Raw genomic sequence first — 20,151 nt, forward strand, 5'->3', positions numbered from 1 at the left:
TTTCTTAAAGCTGGATCACCTTTATTTTCACATCTGAGCCTTCAGATACACACCAGCATCCTCCATCCAGGCACTACAACAGGGAAGGTGAATAATAGCTACAAAAGTAAGTGTGGAAAAAGGTTTATTTCCATAAGACGTGTCCATGGGCACAGTGATTTGTGTGGTAACAGACCCCACCAGAAACCCCAGGGTGGAGACACCAGCAGTGCCATCAACCCTGAGCGCGGCTCTCAAAGCGCGGGGCTTCTGTTGCGCAACCAGAAACTGCTGCACTGGCACCGGAGCCATCGTCCCACCAGACCTCCCGCAAAGGCAGCACTGTTTAACGCCATTACAGTGCCCGGGATGGGGAATGCCAAAAACAAATTGCAGAAGCAGGAGTGAGATTTCTAATTTGAGGTTGTGTTAAAACAAACAAAAAAAAAGCCTTATCTCACTGGGCCTTGGTACAGGCTAAAACCTCACAGTTCTTCCCCATTTAATAAAACCAAGAAAGGGAAGCATTCAGAAATAAGTACTGAGGATGCGTACATCCTCAGCAGTTTTTGAAGTGGTTTCTGCAGGGCAGCTGAAGTCGCATTGCACATCGGCTTGGCTATTCTCTGCGAAATAAGCCACGGATTTTCAATGAGCTGTCACTTCCTAAATCCCATTTCAGAAGTGATTCTGGCACTTGCATGTATTTGCAAATTTGACACCCGATGCTCTGTTGCTGACCTGAGCTTTTCGTGTCACTGGAAGCCCTGCACTGGCAAGCGAGGCCAGACTCCCAGCTCCTGCGCTCCGAGGCATCGCCATCTTACCATGCTTTAGTCAGCCACGATCTTTAGCCATCTTAACCAGTTAAGATGCTCTCAGCTGCTTAAGAGCTAGAGAGAAGTTGCAGGGCTTGATTTACGATTGCAAATTGTTTATAAATCTGATTTGTTGTCTAATGGAGAAGAGAAACGACAAAAGACCTGATCCCGCAAAGCTGCACCAACATCAGCAGCCTGTGTGTTGCTCAGGCAGTATGGATTTTCAGGATGAGATCCCTTGTGTTTTAGGGGGAGAAATGGCTTGCAGCGTGACAAGTGCTCTTTACTTACGGCTTAGTAATGACATTCCTGTGCATAACCACAGTCCCGGGCTGAAGAGCGCACAAATGACACCACCACAGGGAGCCGGGTAACAGCAGTGATGGTTAAAGGGAAATTTCTCTAGAGACACCAAAGTAAAGATGATGCCGTGCTACTCTGCATCCCCCCCTCCAAAAAAAAAAAAGCAAACCAGGTCTGCAGCACTGAAGTTAATGAAGCTTGGCCTCCGGCGAGCCAGTCTCTCTTCATTAGAGGCAAACGTGTGATGCCCGCACCAGGGCCTCTCCTCCCTCTTGCCACCTAGTTTTATGGGACCTTCAGGAATGCAATTAGCGCGGAGATGTTTCCTCCTTTGTCAAACTGCCTGGCAGGCAGCCAAGGGGTTCAAAAGCTGCGGGGCCGCACAGCCAGCTGCCCCTTCCCGAGCCCGGCTGCAGGCAGGAGGGCAGGCTGCAGGCAGGAGGGCAGGCTGCAGGCAGGAGGGCTTTCTTCCCCTCTCCCACAGCCACCCACATTTCAGAGCAGAGGCCAGAGCAATGTGCCAAAGGTCCCAGTGCAAGAGGGCAACTTCTCCATCCAGAGAAAAACTGGGAGCAAAGCATTCAAGGCTTTGGGAAGCGATTGCCTGCTTTGTCGGAGCACGATGCTGTGGATAACCCCGTTCCATCTCTTTTGGAGGAACAGAGCACTGCTGCGAGCCATCCCCGACGGCCTTTCCAGAAGCTGGCGTAATGGTTTGAAACAGCTATTCTGGAGCTTTTAACTGGACTCGGGGAGCAGCAGAACAAATGCCACTTACTAGTGACTCAGCGGCATTGACTAAGAGTTGGATGCAACTTGAATCAACATTTATGACGTGCTATAAATGACTCCTTTTCCTGCCTGCCTCACAGATGCAGGAGGCACGTTAAACCTCCCACTAGCAGGAATCAAATTCTTGCTTCTCCTTCAGATTATCTCCCACCCAAAATCTGCTTCTCCACTTCACGAGGGGCCAGGAAAGGACAGGATCCATATAAGGACTGTCTGCAGTCATCTCTCCTCTCAAACCCTGACAAAACAAGGTGCCAATATTTATAAAGGGACCCAGGAATGAAAAAGCTTTTGCTGGCCAAAGGACCGAGTAGCATGAAACAAGAAGCTCAATGTTTATTTCAGAGTATTTCAAATCTGCTGTGGCTTTTGCCGGGAATATGAGATGTCTGAGCACAATCTGCTGCCCAGCCCTGTGTCGTGGCAGTGCCTCAGCTGGGACAGTGGACTGTAAAAGGAAGAAATGCCCAGGCTGGTTGGTGATGGACTCACGGTGCCTCTGAACTGAGGCATGCAAAAAGCATGGCCACGTACATGCAAAGCAGTTTGCATGCATGGATTTTTACTTCTCAGCTTGGAAAACACCACTTTCTTCCTCGTGCTCCCCCAGATCTCAGGTTGGGTTGGACTGGCTGCTCTCCCACCTGCTCTGGCCAGGATGGGTACTCAGAGGTTCACAATATCATCTTGGTCAACAGCTTGGGCAAGTGTAAATGCATTTAACAGGGGACACCACAGCCCATGGGCTAAAACTGAGGCTGGGTTCCTTTGGGGTGAAAACGCTGTTCAAAATACAGTCATCAGAAATGCACTGAGAGGCACTAAGTGCCTTCTGCACTACCAGGAGATTCATACAGTATAAATAAAGCCCTTGACAACCGTGATGAGTTCCCCTCATGGGTCCAAGCCAAGCAACTCCCAAGCAAGGACAGAGACAGCAATGATCTGCAGCAAAATGACAGCTCCCTACACACTACTTTTTTGGTTTCTGCATTTGCTAAAACCTGTTGGTCTCCCCTTGTGGAGGGATTCAGCCTGCGAGAGTGGCGGGCACCGGGATGCCAAGGCCTTTCAGGGACAGATGTTGTGCCCAGAAGAAGACAGAGGGAGGGCAGGGTGTCATTTCTCCCCCTTGCAGGAACAAAAGCAGCGACCGGACCCCACGCGACCACCCCGGGGGACATCATGCACCTAAGGCATGACCCAGACTCCCCTGACTGCCAAGTCTACATGTGCTGGTGGACTGAGACATTCAGTGCCAAGCTGAACACATGGCCTTTTTCAAGAACAGCCCATTTGTAGGGAGGAGAGAGCACATGTCTGCTTGAAGCCACCAGAGATGCTTGTGTAGCAGAGGACTGTTTGTTAGGGGCAGCTTTGGGCACAATCCTGCTGTGCAAGCTCAGATACTTTTGGTGGGCTGAAGAAGCCCCAAGCCTCTTGGGCTGACAAAACCACCTCGAAATGTTATGTCATTGGCACAGCCCTTGCTACAGCTCAGATTTAGCATTGTAACTGCTGGAATTTAAAAAAAAAAAAAACAAAAAACAACAAAAAACAACCAAAAAAACCCCAAACAGCAAAACAACAGCAATGGAAATACCAGGAAGCACAGGGAGAACCACTCCACCCCATGCAGCCATGCCAGACTCCATCCCACCCCTGGAGCAAAGAGGAGGCCACTTGGCCTCAGCATACCCTTTGTTTTCTTCCATAGCTATAAAAAGGCCTTTAAAATTACTTTAAAAAAACTCTGGCAAATCCCAGACCAGCTACGTTGCTTTTCCCAGCACCAGAAGCCCTCCACAGGGACAGAAGAAAGCAGGTGCAACAGAAGACACACAGCTTGTTTTCCTGTGAAGTGGCTGAGCTCTGGCTCTCCTGATGAAATGGAAAGTTCAGCAAAGAGGTATCCTTCTCTTGCAGTGCCAACCACTTCACCAGTAACTTCCAACCTCTCTTTACAGCATCACTGCCCCGCTTGCTAATAAATATATTCTTTTGGGGTGGGATGATGCTACCAAAGCAATACAGTCATATGGAGAACCCCCAGGCAGAATTGCTCTTAATTACTCCCACAGTTAAGTCTATTTTTTCCCCCATCTACCTTAAAATACACCTTTTTCCTGCTTGCTCACCCCTCTCTCTGCTCCTGCATCAGCAGGGAGAGCTCCAGCCCTCCCAGTCCAGGACAGTCGCTGCACGAGGTGGTACTGGCCTTTCTCACTGCTCTGCAGTGGGGAGCCCCAGGGTAATGCCAAAACCTGGGGTATCGCCTGCCCCACCTTCAGCAGTGCCGAAACATCACTAGCCAGGCTACGGGAAAATGAGCACGAACATCCTCTACCCGCCTAACAACATGATCATCTCAAACAGTCAGAAACTTGTAACCAAAAGGTGCCCCATCACTTATTGCCCAGCTCAGAAACCCACAGGGCAAGATAAACAGCAGGGAAAAAAACCCACCACATCCCTGGAGAAAACGTGAAAAATAGCTATTTTTCCAAGCTTACACTTGTTTTGGAAAGTTTGTCCAAGATTTTAAGTTAAGGAAATATTTTACCTGCTTGAAAGCAGGCAAGTTTTAAAGAATAACCTTTTGCCCAGCTCCAACTGAGGGAATTATGTCCGACGGCTAATCCAGGCAATTACGTGCAAGGTAAATTATGTGACCGTGGACTGACAAGGAAATAAAGCCATTTTAGCAAACACAAATAACTCATCTACCTTTGCTTAAGCAAAGCTGACTGGCTACATCTTTCCCAGTAAATGACTTGTTTTCCCAGTGGGCAGAAAAATCTATACATAAAACACCTTTAGGAATCTTCAACACAGATTTTCTCTAATAAGTAACAGACTGACACACAACCTTTTCTTTCACCTGCGCTGCACCAGTGGATTACTTCAAATGCTTCATCTTTAAAAAAAGATTGTTTCTGCCTATGCAGGGAAGGATGGCACATGTAGAAGAAATCCAACCTAAGAAGACACCAAAAAGCTTCAGAGGATTCAAGCCTGTGTTGGTTTACTGTTTCCTAGGGATATAGTTCAGTGTGCAAGAGATGTGCATGGTTATGTCAAAATTACAACACCAAAGCCAAGACTCTGCTCATCTCCGTGCGACTTGGGCAGAGGACAAGCCTGCCAGGAGAGCCCCTTCCACTCTAATGCTGGAAACTCAGTTCTGACGGGGTTAATGCACTTTTTGCTCATTAGTGTGGATGCACTTAAACCTCCGCCTCCCTTTTTCCATAAAGAAAAGAAAGGGAGCACAGATCCCTCCAGAAACAGGGCAGATACCAGCAGGCGGGGCAGGCGCAGCCCCTCGCACTCCCTGCACACACCAGCCCAGCTGCCTTCCCCATTTCGGGGCGGTTTCCCCATCACCGCAAAGCGGAGGGTGCAAGGGAGGAAAGGCTCCTACCTGAGCAGAGGACTCCCTTGTACCTGGCGCAGGAGAAGTCGTCGCACTCGCAGAAGGGCCCGTAGATGTTTCCAAACTCGCTCTCGTAGCAGAGGCACTGGTTGCAGCTGCACTCCCCTCTCCCGCTGCAGAGGGGTTTGCCCTCCGCCTCCCGGCACATGGCATGGTGCATGTCCCCGCTGGCACCCTCCTCGCACTCGCACTTGGCCCCCAGGTAGCCGGCGTCGCACTCGCACAGCCCGCAGGCGTATGTCCCATTGCCGCTGCACTTGCCACTGGCCGGCGCGGCGTGGCTGGTGCACCCGCAGAGGCAGTTGTAGGTCACCGCCACCTCCAGCGTGTCCCGAAAACCGGCGGGCTTGATGGTGAAGGCATGGGAGATGTCCTCGGCAGGGCAGCTTCGCGCCTCCACGGCCACCTCGAAGGAAACCTGAGGGGACACGTTGAGATGTAAGTTAACACACGCGTCCCCAAAACGGCCGTCAAGGGTGTCCTGGGAAGGAAGGCAGGAGGGAAGGGCAAACATCCCATGGAAAAGCCATAGAGTGACTCCCCGGAGTGGGACCATGCTCAGCACACCAAGCTTCACTCCCAGGTGTGCAAAAACTCCCCCAAATGATTGCACGTCTAGTGAGGGCATCTGCAGCTCAATGCACTGACATCTGCCAGTCCCACAAGGGGTTTGGCATTCATGTTCTAAAACTCTCTACTGTCAGCCATCAGCAGTAATTTTCCCCATCAGAGACCATTGGTTTCTGTGAAGTGGGAAGGAGCCTGCCTATTCCCATGAAATAAACAGGGCAAAACTCTAGCAAATAGCCCCCTTTTCATGCTATTACAAATAATAAACTCTTTTCAAACCAAGCACTAGCAAGGATCTAACCAATGCAGCACAGGGGTCCGAGGTGCCTACGAGGTCATGGATTTAAAGGTTTTATGGGAATCCTGATCTGCACGTAGAGATGTGCATCAGTCATACAGTCCCAAGCCTTCAGCACACTGCTAACAGGCCATTTCTGGCGGATGCTTCTGTTAAGACTGGCTTCAGAAGGGTTATACATCATTACACAGTTATACATCACCCTCCTACTCCTTTTCTGTTGCAATAATCCAGTGTCAGGGATTTTCTCCTTGGGAAAACCAAGACCATCCAATGGCCGCTTGCTTGGCTCCTGATTTAACCCTGCTGTTTGGTGGGGAGTCTCAGGCTGGCTAGCGCTGCCTGGAGCTGCTGGTTAGCAAAGAGGATTAACCTTATTCCAAGGAAACAAGCCCCTCTCCTAGGCATCAGGAGGGAATGATTTTTCTCTGGAGACATTTGGGGTCACCTTGAGCTCACACTGCCTGCGCCGTCCCACATGCCAAAGGGTGGCATGCGGATGGATGGCGGCACAGCAGCCACCTCCAGCCGGGAGAGCTGCACCCCATGAAGCCTCCCTTGACCCTCTCCCATTCCCAAGGCCTGAAGCAATCAGGCAACAAGCTCAAATTACAGAGCAGAAGGAGATCAGAGAGCAAGCTAAGGGGATCAGGGTAATCCTGCTCCCTTTCACCCACTGACACCCATGCCCCCAGGACTAAACCCCAGCAGATTAGGATCCAGTGCCAGCGTTATCCTCTTTGGGGAAACTTTCTTAGCAGGAGTCAAACCTTGATCCATGTGGAAGTAATGGGGCCGAGAGCAGCTAAACAAGAGGGGAAGGAGGGATGGAACCCCTGTGATCCTGTGGCATGTCTGCCTGTGCAGGCACCTCAATACTCTGGTGCACCAAAAATGGTAGAGGTACCAGTGCTGGCTCTCTGCTGCAGCCCAAATCATCTGCTGCCTGGGCAGAAGGTACCCCCAGTTCATCCGGATCAGGAGACCCAGTCGTTCCTGCTCACACCATCAGCCTCTGCGGATAGAGGCACACACGAACCCGCTGCCAAACCCCTTTACAGCACGAGCTGCAGTGGCTGGAGCGACCCCCCTGCTCGTGCCGAAGCCGTGAGCGCAGGATCAACCACCAGATTAACTCTGCTACCTCGGGGGCTCAGCCTTTGCTGTGGGAACAAGGAGGGCACGTGCCTAGCATGGCAACGCTCCAGGGATTGATTTTACCCGCTGATCGGAGATCCAGTAAATTCAGCTAAAAAAGCTGAGGCCACCTCCCTTTCTAACACTTCGCATGATCCTTGTTTGGCAGGGTAAAAACCCAGCTACTGTTGACTCTTTCAAACTATTTTTATATGCCTCAGTGCTTAGAGCTCTGGTATGTTTGCAGAGCCACTTTTCTCAAATAAGGCAATCAGGCTGCTAAGGAACCCACACCCACATCCTCGCAGACAGCAAAAGCCTGGAGAAGGGGAGGGGGTTCCCTGCTGGTCTGAGCCCTCCTGCCCCAGCCCTGCAGCCCAGCAATTCATTTATCTATATCAATATTAAATTTTAACAAGCAAAGCTTAGCTTCTCTGTTTTTTTTTATAAAAAAATCCACATGATGGATTATGCCATGTATACTGTTAACATTAAGGAGCAAACTATATTCTTAGTCTGTCCAATAACCCTAGGAACTGCACACAGGAGAGGAGGGTTGCTGCCTTTCTGAGCACCCTGGCTTTTTTTGCAATACCTCCGAAGCTAACCATGACCTCTTCACTACGAGAAAGACAGGTTTAGATTGGAATCATAGAATCATTTAGGTTGGAAAAGACCCTTAAGATCATCGAGTCCAACCATTAAGCTAACAGTGCCAACTCCACCACTAAACCACATCCCTAAGCGCTAGGGACAGTGACTCAACCACTTCCCTGGGCAGCCTGTTCCAATGCTTGATAACTCTTTCAGTGAGGAAGTTTTTCCTAATATCCAACCTAAACCTCCCCTGGCACAACTTGAGGTCGTTTCCTCTCGTCCTATCCCTTGTTACTTGGCAGAAGAGACCGACCCCCACCTCGCTACAGCCTCCTTTCAGGCAGTTGTAGAGAGCGATAAGGTCTCCCCTCAGCCTCCTCTTCTCCAGGCTAAACAACCCCAGCTCCCTCAGCCGCTCCTCATAAGACTTGTGCTCCAGACCCTTCACCAGCTTTGTTGCCCCTTTCTGGACACGCTCCAGCACCTCCATGTCCTTCTTGGAGTGAGGGGCCCAAAACTGAACACAGTACCCGAGGTGCGGCCTCACCAGTGCCAAGTCCAGGGCGACGATCACTTCCCTGGTCCTGCTGGCCACGCTATTTCTGATACAAGCCAGGATGCTAATACAAGCCAGGATTCTCAAACGATAACAAGAAAACCTTTAACGGACCAGGAAAAGACCAGCAGACCATAGCAATACAAATTTCACAGGTGAGAGTGTGATGTGAATATCTGGGATTACAGGGAAAAAAAGCCCATTCTTGACTATTGCATCCTGCTGCCTGATCAAGACCTTTTGGCTCAGGGTGCTGTAGACAAGAGGTTTGTATTCTGACTTTCCTCATAGCTGACCTTGGGCTGATCTACACCACCCAGAGCCACTTCTAGCAGAGTTGCTGTCCATGGGTTTCTATATTAACGTGGCACGGCATGAAGAGAGCAGAGGAAGATGAGCAAAGCTGTTTTTTATCAGCCAGGACCACTCATCGAGAGAGGTGAGCAGCTGCACAGGGCGTGAAACAGCCTCTCAGGGGACGGACTGAATGGCAGACTCACCGTATCTCCTATTTTGAGATCCCCGCACTTCCTGAGCCCGGGATAGGACAACCCATCCTGGCACGTTGCAGTGAAGGTCAAGCCAATGTCCTCAGGGCTGTCCCAGACTGTGAGCTCCACCTTGGACCGAATACTCTAGAAACACAAGAGGAAAGCAAACTGTCAGGTTCCCAAAGGCGGGTGGGTTTCTTCTGCTTTAGTCTCTTCTCCTGAGGTTTCCAGAGGGTCACTAGGACATCTCTGCACCTATATGAAAAAAAATTACCTGTGCACACACATTGACATTTGGGTTTGACTTAACCAGCTCAGGAGACTTCTGATGAACGCAATTAGAGTCATGGGGAGCTGCCTAAAACCCCTGCAGGTGGCTTATGCCCTCTGGGACTGACATGAAGACCACTGTAGCCAGCACTGAAAAGATATGGATGCACAAGAAAAAGAAGGAAGAAAACATTCTCGACCACAAATCGAGCATCTCTGAGCCGAAGGTCAGAGCCTCGTGCGCACATCTGCACCTCCTCCTCCCCATAAACCAGACCCTTAGCGAAGCGCAAAGCCTGCTTCGCCACTGGCAGTTGCCTTGTGATGTCCGTTGTACTGCGGTGTAAAACGGCACTAACTCTGTCCTGCTTTCTTGATTTCACCCAACTGGTCAGAAAAATGTATTTTCCCTCTTTGGAGAAAATGCCAAATAAAAAAATACCCTTTCAGATGTGTCAGCTGGAGCCACCACTACGGGGAAAAATAAATGAAAAATCTCTTTCTTTGCGAAACTTTTCAAAGTTAAAAACGCTTTCCATCAGCAAGGTTTTGGTATGCTCCTACCCGCTTTTGTCTGCTTCTCATCTACCCTCCCTGCTGCACACACAGACTTTTTAAGTCAAAACAAAATGAAGTTTATAAGTATTAATTTGAAATGAGAGAGTTTTGTTTCATTCTTCTGATGGCTGGAACTGATTTTTTTATGAGTGGTGTCCAAAAAAGACAAAAGTTTTCAAAATGGAGCTTTTTGTACAAATACATTTATTTTCCAAAGCCAGCTTGCAGCTCCATCCCTCTCCCCCTTGTCCCTAACCCTCACCAAAGTGGCCAGATTAAGGAAAAGTACTAATTCAGACGTTTTGCAAGTCCATGTGATAACAAAACCAAGGTTCACATGCCAGCAAAGAGCTAATGCTTTTGGAAACAGGCAGGAAATAAATGAGTTCTGGTCAGGCGAATCTAAACAGCCCTTGAGAAAAAAAAGGAATAATTTCCCATCTCCCTGCTGTAACAGAGAAGCTGTTCATGGGGTGGCAATTTGGACCATACGGAGCATCCATCGCCTGTCGGATGAACACCATGCGTGCTGGTAAAGCTGAACGTGCTGCCCTGCCCAAAATTATCCCATAGAAATTAGCTGTCACACTGATACGCTCTTCTGTCTTCCTGCCCAGAGCATCTCACCTGGGGCACAGCGGAAGACAGGGCACCAGGCCAGACCTCGCTATGACCTTGTGCGGGCTCTTCCTATGTTCTTATACAGATGCCAAGATTTCTTGTTAGCCCTATGTAGTAATGCTATTAGCTTAATTGTAATGCTATTATTATTAGCCACTTTGCACCGTTACACAGCAATACCTTCTCACAGCACCGCAGCCACCGCTAAGGACGACTGTGGGATTTTGCCGCTGTGTCCTTTGGTGGCCCCCAAGCCTGCTGCACCTTCAGGGATGAGCAGACGATGCTGGACAGACCTAGAGGAAGGACCTGGTCCTGAGATGGAGCAATGTCTCTGCCTGAAATAAAGCTGTCTGCTATAGCCCAGGAGAAATTCAAAGGATGGATCCTTTCAGTGTAAAACCAAGGAAATCCTGAACAGGCAGTGGCTCCAGGGATGGCTGATGTGAAGGCCACCCGCCATGGGAAACCCATCGGTGGTGTAACTAGAAACACATGCAAGACCGGCCTGGATTGGGTTTAGGAAAGCAGTTTTTAAGCCAGCGTCCCGTTTGCTCCCTTGGGTCCAAACTCAGCCTGCATGCCTGGGCAGAGATCCCCCAGCACTGTGCCAGCCCAGGCACAGCCCCCAGGAGCCTCTCCATCTCTCAGGCCTGTTGAGATCTGGGGGAAAAGGTTTTTTTCTCAGTGAGGACAGAGAAAAAAAGCTGTTCCTGTTCTCTTTTGTTTCACACCCCTCCGGATGAGGGAGGGGCGGCAGCACACCGCGCAGAAGAAAAAGGGAGAGAGAAGATGAAGAGATAGGGGAAAGGGATCTCAGGGGTAACATAAGCCCTGAGCAAGTCTGACGTATGCATCTGTGGAGGGAAGCAGACGAGAGAGAACCAGAGACGGCCAAAGCACTGACGGGGAGAGGCTGAGCCTGGGCCCAGGGCACCAGCCACTGCCACCCCGCAGGAGAAGACGGTCCCTGTTGCGGATGAAGGGTTTCTTCCAGGCTCAGAGTTTCCTTTCCGTGAGGAATAAAAAATGGTTCACTCCCACTTGGGAACAGAAATTTTAGACTTCTCCTTCAGTGAGAATTTCCTCCTTCGTTTCAGGAAAAAACAAAGCTACGGAGAGGAGAGGAGCTGGGAGGGCGCCAGGTTTCCCGCGGCCGCAGGCTGCCCGCAGCACAGGCAGGAGCTGCCAGCTCCCAGCAGCAGGCCCAGGGGTCCCAGCCCGCACCCACCACCCAGCTGAACAGGCAAGAAACCAGCCCCGGTCTCAGCAACAGTTCATCCCGCACTGCTCCTTCCATGGAGCACCTTGGTCTCAGCATCCTGGTGGTTTCCAGCCAGCTCCACTGGAAAGCTCACAAGCAAAGAGAGGGAGGGAGCAGGGGTGGGGGCATCTGATCCCCGGCAGCTTTCATCAGCTTATATCTATCAGCTAAGGCTCGAGGGGTGGTGAAATGGAGGCACAGATGCATGTTACAGCTGGGAAACTGAGGCAAAGGGAGGTTTTCATGCAATGGCACTGAAACTACATGCAAAGTCAACATGGAGTGAATGTTCATTTCTTTCTCCCCAGCCAAGGATCTTATCCACAAGACCCTCCTTCCTCAAGGGGACAAACTGGGATACCTGGGCTTTTGTTTTGCAGTATCTCCAGGGCCTTGTTAGCAGCATTAGCTGCTCATTGCCTTTCCTCAGAGGGTAAAGCTTTGGGAAGCACTCTTCCCAAGGGCATAACCAAATCCTGCTTTAACTGCAGGGAGCTGTGGGGGAAGGAAAGGTGAATGTTACAGGTCATGCAAAGCACAGCACAATCCTACATGACCTCTGGATGTGTAAACTCCTCCAAAAAAGTCCTTCCTCACTCCCTTGCCCTAATGACCATAGTACCATGAAAGACTTGCCATCGAAAGCTGTGTTCACAATTCCCATGCATAAGGAACCCTACCTGAAGGCTGACCCATTACAGGGTCAGATCTCCATGCCCAGCACCTAAACAGCAATATCCTTCCAGGAGCACGAAGAGCTGACCCATAAGAATTCAGGGAGAAGTCAACAGAAATGTTGACAACTAACTACCCAACGAACATGCGATTTAGCTGCTTCTAATTGACATGCTCCCCTGATCTCCACGAAGATGAACAACATTAGGTCAGCAGTACAACTTCAGGTCCTTCGCTGTCCCCCATGGGCACCAGCATGGCAGGGCAGGGTGCACTGGCAACGACACGTAGGCAGGGCTCCTTTGGGACCCAAGAGACATGGTGATGCTCATGGGTTGCTGAGGACCAACTTGTGCTGCATGGAGACCAATACAAGGACGCAACCTTAGCCAGAGCCCAGTCATGTCTTTGGGAGGCCTCTGAACATCAGATAGTAAAGAAATAATCTATTTTACATACTAGTAGGGTGCTCTGAGAGAGAACTGTTTGAGATCAGAGCTGTATTTTGAGGGTAATTCTGCACACAAGAGACGTGGGGTGAAATCTCTGCTGTGCCACAGGCTCCTTTGGGCATCCCTGTGCTCCTTCTCCAGCTCACACCTCTTGTTTCCCTCCCCAGGGTGGATGCCCCAGCTCTGGCGGTGTGCAGCAGACTGGGGAGGAAGGCGGCCAAGCCGGGTGGAGCACGACGGGGAGGGGCAAGCTGGCTGAGCTCCTGGCGCTTCGCACGACAGCAGCTGCGGTATTAAAATGCACTTACATTGTAGGCCTTGACGATCAGCTCGATGATATTCTTGGAGTCTTTGTGCAAAATCTCCACTGTTGTCCCAGGAATCAAGGCGGTAAAGTTCTTGAAAAAAAAGCAAATGAAAGAAAATGCTGAGATGCAGTGAGGAAAGCAGAGGGCGAGGAGGGACCAACTCCACACCAGGGACACTGGCCACAGACCCCGTCCCATCATCCGGTGGTGTACATGGTACAGCTTGGCTCCTGCTAACATGGAGCTTTTGAAAACAAAGCATTGCTAACGCGGCACCTCAAACACTAAACAAAGCTCATGGCCACGGGCCGGGGACTAACGGACCTGGATCTGCTGCTGGAGGGGGCAAGACCCAGCCGCTGTGGAGGAGGGAGGTGCGGCTGCCCCGTCTCGCCTCACCACCCGCAAGCATCCCCGGAGAAGGGGTGGAGAATGAGCTCAGCCTTCCCGCTCTCTGCAGGAGAGCAGCAGCATCTCGACTGTAGCAACGCGGCTGCTTGTTGTTTTTGTTAGAGCCTCGAGTGCCGGAGCAGAGATTTCTGAACGCAACCTCGCCTGAAACACCTCCCCACATCCACAGAGGAGCAAAACCCCGTGGGGCAGCTGCAGACACAGGCCGGCCCTTGTGACTTGGGTCACCTTTTTCTTTCAAGAAAAGAAATTGTATGTGGTGCGTCAGGACTCTGGACTCCGTGATGGAAAAACACAGCTGGGCAGAAGCACTGCGTGCGATTAGGTAATGGGATTAAGTCACTGCAGAATGGGTTGAACAGGTTTCTGCTCTCTCGCATGCTGCATGGCTGGCAGCCATCCGAACATCAAGATTAAGCTGGAGTCTATTTTAGGTCTTCACATGGTTACTAACGTATGTATCTGTTTGCTCTAAGAAGCTTTAGTGCTTTCCAATGAAAGGACTAGCAAGGAGGGACGACGGGCTTAGCCTCGCCTGCCTGCATCTGCCTGCCTCTGCCAGCCCTGTTCGCGCCTGCACACATGCGCACTTGCGGCTGCCTCCGATCCACGGTGCCGGCAGGAGGATGCTTTCACAAGGCATTGAAATCCCCCCGCAGCCCGGGCGGCTCAGCGGTGCTTACCTTGTACAGGACGTAATGGCTTTTTGTAACAGCGAAAATCAGGTGGATGTTGTTTTCAGCGAGTTTCTCCCCAAGAAGCGCCAGGGAAGGATAATCCTAGGGGCACAAAAAGGGCAGAAAGACTGATCGGTAACACAGAAACAAAACTAATTTCATTGCTGTTCTCCCAACAGCAAAATTCCTTCCAGACACATTTCATGTTTTGCTGCGGGAGGAAGTCCCTGATGTACCAGCACAATCCCAACTGAAATAGTAGAAATTCTGTCATCCCTTAAATATTTCTGCTACACCCTTCACTAGAATATATGACTGACAACACCATTAGCTACAGCAACACCTGAAATACTGGATTGCTTTCTTTCCTCTTTCTGCTTTGGCATCAACAGACGCACATGTGTAATAAACTGGCTGCTCTATCCAGGGATGCGAGGCAGGGAGATCTAGAACTGCAGTAAGTGCAAATGTATGATTTTTCTCCCAAAGCTGAAACATCTATTGCCCTGCTCCTTCTGCATACTGGAATGAAAAGAGATTACAAGAAGATCTTTAATTCTGCAGACTTCCCAGACAGAGAGGATAGCAGGAAGATACTGCTCTAGCTACCCACAAGCAACAAACTAATGAACCAGGGCACACTTTCAAGAGACCAGCTTGAGTTTAAAACCCCAGGCTGCTTCTGAAGTGCTGTCCTCATTTAAAAACACCTCATTTACTTGCAGACTGGAGGGCTGATTGAGAGCTTCCAAGAGTCAAACACAGAAACATCAAGGCAGCATCCCCATGCCAGCTACCCAGCGTAACTCCACGTCGGTATGGGGGCTGTGCTCCCTTACGTATACACTTGCTAGGATTGCACAGGGGGATACAAAGAGGGTTTCTCTGAGGATCCTAGCCTCTGGCCATAATGCAGCCATCCAGAAACACATCCTCTTACAGGGTGACATCCATGCAGGAACAAAAATCATAAGTAGTGCTTGTGATCTGCCGAATAAAGCACCCTTTTGCAGAAGGACGTGCTAATTAGGTGTCAGGCAAGTGTTCCTTCACCCCAGAAGTTTCCTCCACTGAGTTTAAATTAAAAGGGCCAGTTTGTCTATTTATTACTAAGACCTATGTTAGTGTCAAGCTCAAAGGCTGTAAATAAGAGAAGCATCCTGTTGTGCTTGCCATTGTAGCCACACGAAGGTAGGCTCAGCCTCCCCGGGGAGAAGCTGACAATCCACTGGACATTTTAGAAAAGAGCTGACATATTTGATGTTTCCTCTACACTTTGCAGCAAACCTGATGCTCTTCAGGACACCAAGTTACTTTTCCCTCCCTTGCAATGAGCCCTGAAGAAACCCACTAAGCTCCTAACCTATTTTTGAGCATCACAGAAGCATTCACTGCGGGGGGATGCCCAAGGGGAATGGCAAATTTTATTTGCAAACTGCAGGACCGGGTAAAACCATGCCAGTCAGGGGCCACATTTGCCAAAAGCTGCTGGAGTCAGAGGCGGCTGGTCTCCAGAGAGGTCCACCAACACTTCGAGGTCTCCAAGGCCTGGCTCCCCATATCCTCCCTCACCAGCTGGCTGGATGCACTGTACTCATTGGCTTCGTTCAGGTGGCACTGGCCGTCATGGGGCTGCACCAGCCCCCCCAGCTTCCCATCCAGGGCTATGTGGGGCACGTCATCCGTCGTGAAGACCAGCAGGTGAGATGCCTCCTTACGCCAGCCGATCTTCTCCTGGGGGAAAACAAACCCTGTGAGACAGCCGGTCTGCCCCTGCCCAGCCCACGCTTGGCCCCTCACCCTGCACATGGTCCCAGCCACGTGCCCATCCAGCAGCAGGCCCATTAGCACTAATTAGAACAGTACCATGCTCCTGTCCACCCATCCCTGGCAAGAAAACAAAATGTCAGGGGCCCATCTAGCATTTCCCAACATCTCCTTCCAACACACTTACTTAAAAAGGCATGAGGAGGTACGTGGACTGTCCACCAGACCTTCTCTACCCAGATCCAAGAATAAGAATTTCAGCTGCTTTTATAGCCAAAGGAGACCTGCCAAATTCCTCCACACACATTTAATCTGACCTTGTTTCCTCAGCTCTGTGGAGCAGCCAAGGCAACGGCAAGAGCTGCAATATCCCCACTCAGCAGTTTCATTACTGCCCGCTCATAAAGGCGGTTTCTGAGCTGTGATGTACCAAGTGAGGTCCCTGCCTGAGGGAACTGGCTTTGGTGCACCCACACGCATGCCTGTGCCTGCACAGGCATTCTGCCTTGGTCTCCTTCTGCACACATCTTCTGGAAGCGATAGTGCCTCCAAGCCTCCTGCCATTTCGTTGTGCACCACTACACGTGCCCTGAACAGCTCAGTCCCCCTGCACCACAGCCCAGAGGAGCAGGGACACATACAGCTGGAGCAGAGCGTGGCAGTGGGAGCTTTGGCAGTGGTTGCCTGCACTAATCCACGCACAACTGCCCCGCACAGCTCTGCTGTGAGCAACTTCTCTGTATTTAAGAACACGCTAACTCCAAGCCATGCTCTAGTGGTCCCTATGAAAGCACTGAGACATCAAGCACAGAACAAGAAGTGTCCTCTGAACCCACCTTGGTCCCTCTGTGCAAGGGCCAGATATTATCACCGTCTTTGAATGGACAGAGATGCAGGGACAGATTTTTTTCAAGTAAAGGGATAAGATTTAGATGATAAACATTTCCCTTCCATGGAGCTTCCCCAGGTTTCCAGCTTTGCATCGGCCCAAGAAGCAGATCTGTGCCTACAAGAGCACACTGAAGCAGTTTGTTGCAATGGAAGTGGAAGGAAACAGAGAAGCCCAAAGGAAATTTTGGGAATCTATAGCACTGCAGCACACTCCCCGGTGCTTGCTGGCTGCTCCCACTGCCAGCTCATGCCAAGCTGGGCAGGCTGAAGTCCTGCCTGCAGCCACGGCAAGGAGATCCTGCCGCAGCAGAGACCGGAGCCAGAAAGCCCCATCTCCCAGAGCTTCCCCTTGGGCTGGCCACCCTGCCCGTCTGCCGGCAGAGACGCAGCCCCACGCCTTCCCTCCCCACACACATCCAGCATCCCCTTCCCTCCAGCCCCCGGCTCAGAGCAAGAGCACAAATCCCTTGGAAAGGGACGAGGGAAAAGCTTACTGATGGGAAAGCAGTGCAGATGAATATACCCAGCTCCTCTGGAGCTTATTGCTCAGCTTATCTAGCAACATCTGACATCTGCCTTGTTTTACAGTAAGATGCTAGCCTACGAGCTGCCGCAGCCCGGCTGCAAAGACACTTCCTATGGAAAGCACTGGTGTGGGCAGGGCGAGAGGGCAGAGCAGGCAGAAGGATGCGGAATCACGGCTGCCAGTGCAATTTTCACCTGCAAAGGTAAGTCATAGCCCAAAGCATGCTGATCTTCCTGACAAATATAACTCTTGCTTCAGGGACACTATTCCAGAACAGATTTCTTTTTCTTCCCTATTGCAGAAGGTATTTTTTTCTTTAATGGTATTTTAAAGACCCATACAATGCAAGTAGGGCCATAGAAAGAAATCATTGGTAACACACGTCCTTTGCCACGTACTAGCACGTTACAGTCCAGCTCAGTACGCAGTGAGGACTTTTTTGCTCTAGGAGGCAGGATTCATTCCACTGAAGTGACCGCACTGGACAAAAGGCAAAATCTTCATGCCAAAACGTAATTTCTTAAGAACTCAACCCAGAAGTGATTACAATTCTAACAATGCAAGAAGCAGTTGTTGGTCTACTCAGCCACCAGACAGAAGCCCATCCAGTCCACTTTCCTTTGTGTATCCAAAGCTGATTTCTTTTCTTTTTAAAAAATTGAGGCCAAGAAACTCCCAAACAGATTAAAAGGATTAATTTGAGTTTCGTTTCCTTAGAAATGTGGTACGCACAAAGACAATGAGCTGCATTCAAGCAGCAGTTATGAAGCCACTTCAGGGATGATGCTTCTGTTCACCTGCCTGCTAAGCCCCCTTTAAATCACGGGCTAAGCATCCCTTTACAGACAAACTCCCCGCATCTCCGACACACACCTTCCCACATAAACAACATCAGAAATGCTTTGATTGCTCAGTTCAGGAGCTCACTTCCAAAAAGCAATGAGCACCCACAGTGTCAGTGCCAATATCTGGGCATTGAGAGCATTTGATGCCTTGGAGCATCAGACCAGGGTGTCTCCGATGGGGTGGCCGAGCCGGTGCCAATGCCACACTGAAAGCATCCGGAGAGGCCGGCACACCAAGGAGCCACCGCATCTCACACTGCCTCTGCCAGCAGCTTGCAGGCACTGGAAAATACAGCTCTTCAGCACGCAGTTTCCACCGCAAAACCCAGAGCAGCACTCTGCTCTGTTTAAAACAAATAACCAAAGAGACTTTCATTTATTTTTACTGGACTGGGATTGTTGAACAAAAATACCTGCACTGACGTCTCTCCCCTCATCTGTTTTTTGATCCTCATGGGATATAAAGGATTTTGAAAGCAGGGGTGGGCCCTGACCCAAAGCAGAGTGAAGTGGGAAGACGTGTCTCTGCAGGGCTGGGCACACTATGGATCCTGCCCCTACTCCTACAACCTGCTGCAGTTGCCTCCCATACCCTGAAAGGCCAGCTTCTCACTCCTGACACCCAACAGCGACTGGCGAAACTGCCACAGCTGTCTCAGCACAGCCCAGCCCTCCGAATCCTATTGAAAAGGCTGCAAAACCCTGCATCAGTATTTCCAAGCCTGAAATAAATATCTAAATTTATGCTTTGGGTGCTGAATAAAGAGGGTTCAATTGCCAAGACATCAACTGCCAGGAGACCCCCCCTGGCTTCATCAGTATGTCCAAAACCCCACCAGTTTCTCAGGTGCAGACCTTTTTGGAAGGAAGAAACAGATACAGGTGCAAGACAAGTATGCCTTAGAGATTAAAAGCCAAAACCTCCTTCGTTTTGCGTAGCTCTGAAAGGCGCCTCAGTGTCTTCCTGATGTCTTGCCCATCTCCATGTACCAATGTCTAGCAAACACCAATCAAAATTATTTCAAAAGACACTTTATTTTCTAATCCAGCATTATCTCCTTGCTGCATCTTAGTATATAAGATCTGAAACTTATACATACCACCAAGCCATATGATGCTTGCACGTAAAAAATGGCAGAAAACCAAAATACTGCAAATGGAAAATGTAATTACAGACGGTTGATTAATATTCCTGGCTAACCATTTTAGCATCAGGATAAAGGCTTATTGTCTCTGGCTCTTTCATTGCCTCCAGAATAACATTTACCATATCTTCATCTTTCAGAAAGGAGCCAAACCCTGGGCCTGCTCATTAGTCTGTATTAGCTGTACAAACTTTCCCCACTCCTTGGGTTGAAAACCAGGCCAAAAAATGACTTGAGCGTTACAGAGCTCTTGAACAGCTCATGCAGAAGAAATGCTTGATATGAATTAGAGTATAAAAATACCTAGTCAACAGAGTAAGTATTGTTTCTGACACCTCAGTGCTTGAAGGGGAGGAAAAGACCACACTCGGACACGGTGGTTTGGAAACAGCGAGGCTCTGCCATGCCACCACTGGCTTTCCCCAGGATGCCCCCATTGATGCCACAAACTCTGCTGCTGAGCACAAAGTACTTCACGGTCAACAGGCTGCATTGCCCTGAAGGCAGGGGACTTTCTAAGGTCATAATGGGTTTTGGGTTTTGTTTAAATTTTGGGTTTAAATTTGGGGTTTTGAATATGGTAGAGAGGGTGAAAGCTGGAAAAAGCTGGAGCATGCCAGAGAGATGCAATGAGGTGCCACAGTGGTGATGAGGAAACCCACCCCAGAAGGCACTAAGCCTGTATGCTGCGTGCCCTGCACCAGGGAAAACAGCTCCGGAGTTACCAGAAAGCACTGTCTGTGCAGGGTTTAGTCCCCATG

General features: G+C 50.1%; 1 protein-coding gene across 1 annotated transcript in view; it reads right to left on the reverse strand.

Annotated features, from left to right (window-relative positions):
- Window positions 1-20,151, reverse strand: part of ITGB5 (integrin subunit beta 5) — a 63,714-nt gene that overhangs the window by 20,142 nt on the left and 23,421 nt on the right. The window contains exons 6-10 of the mRNA XM_087733565.1: window positions 15,789-15,950; window positions 14,223-14,318; window positions 13,129-13,218; window positions 8,990-9,124; window positions 5,320-5,749 (exon numbers count right to left, since the gene is read on the reverse strand). Coding sequence (XP_087589691.1) covers window positions 5,320-5,749; window positions 8,990-9,124; window positions 13,129-13,218; window positions 14,223-14,318; window positions 15,789-15,950 — 913 coding nt within the window. The remainder of the gene's footprint in view (window positions 1-5,319; window positions 5,750-8,989; window positions 9,125-13,128; window positions 13,219-14,222; window positions 14,319-15,788; window positions 15,951-20,151) is intronic.

This window comes from Nipponia nippon, unplaced genomic scaffold, assembly GCF_047370975.1.
Source record: "Nipponia nippon isolate SJK-2023a ecotype South Korea unplaced genomic scaffold, ASM4737097v1 scaffold_5, whole genome shotgun sequence".
NCBI classification, from domain to species: domain Eukaryota; kingdom Metazoa; phylum Chordata; class Aves; order Pelecaniformes; family Threskiornithidae; genus Nipponia; species Nipponia nippon.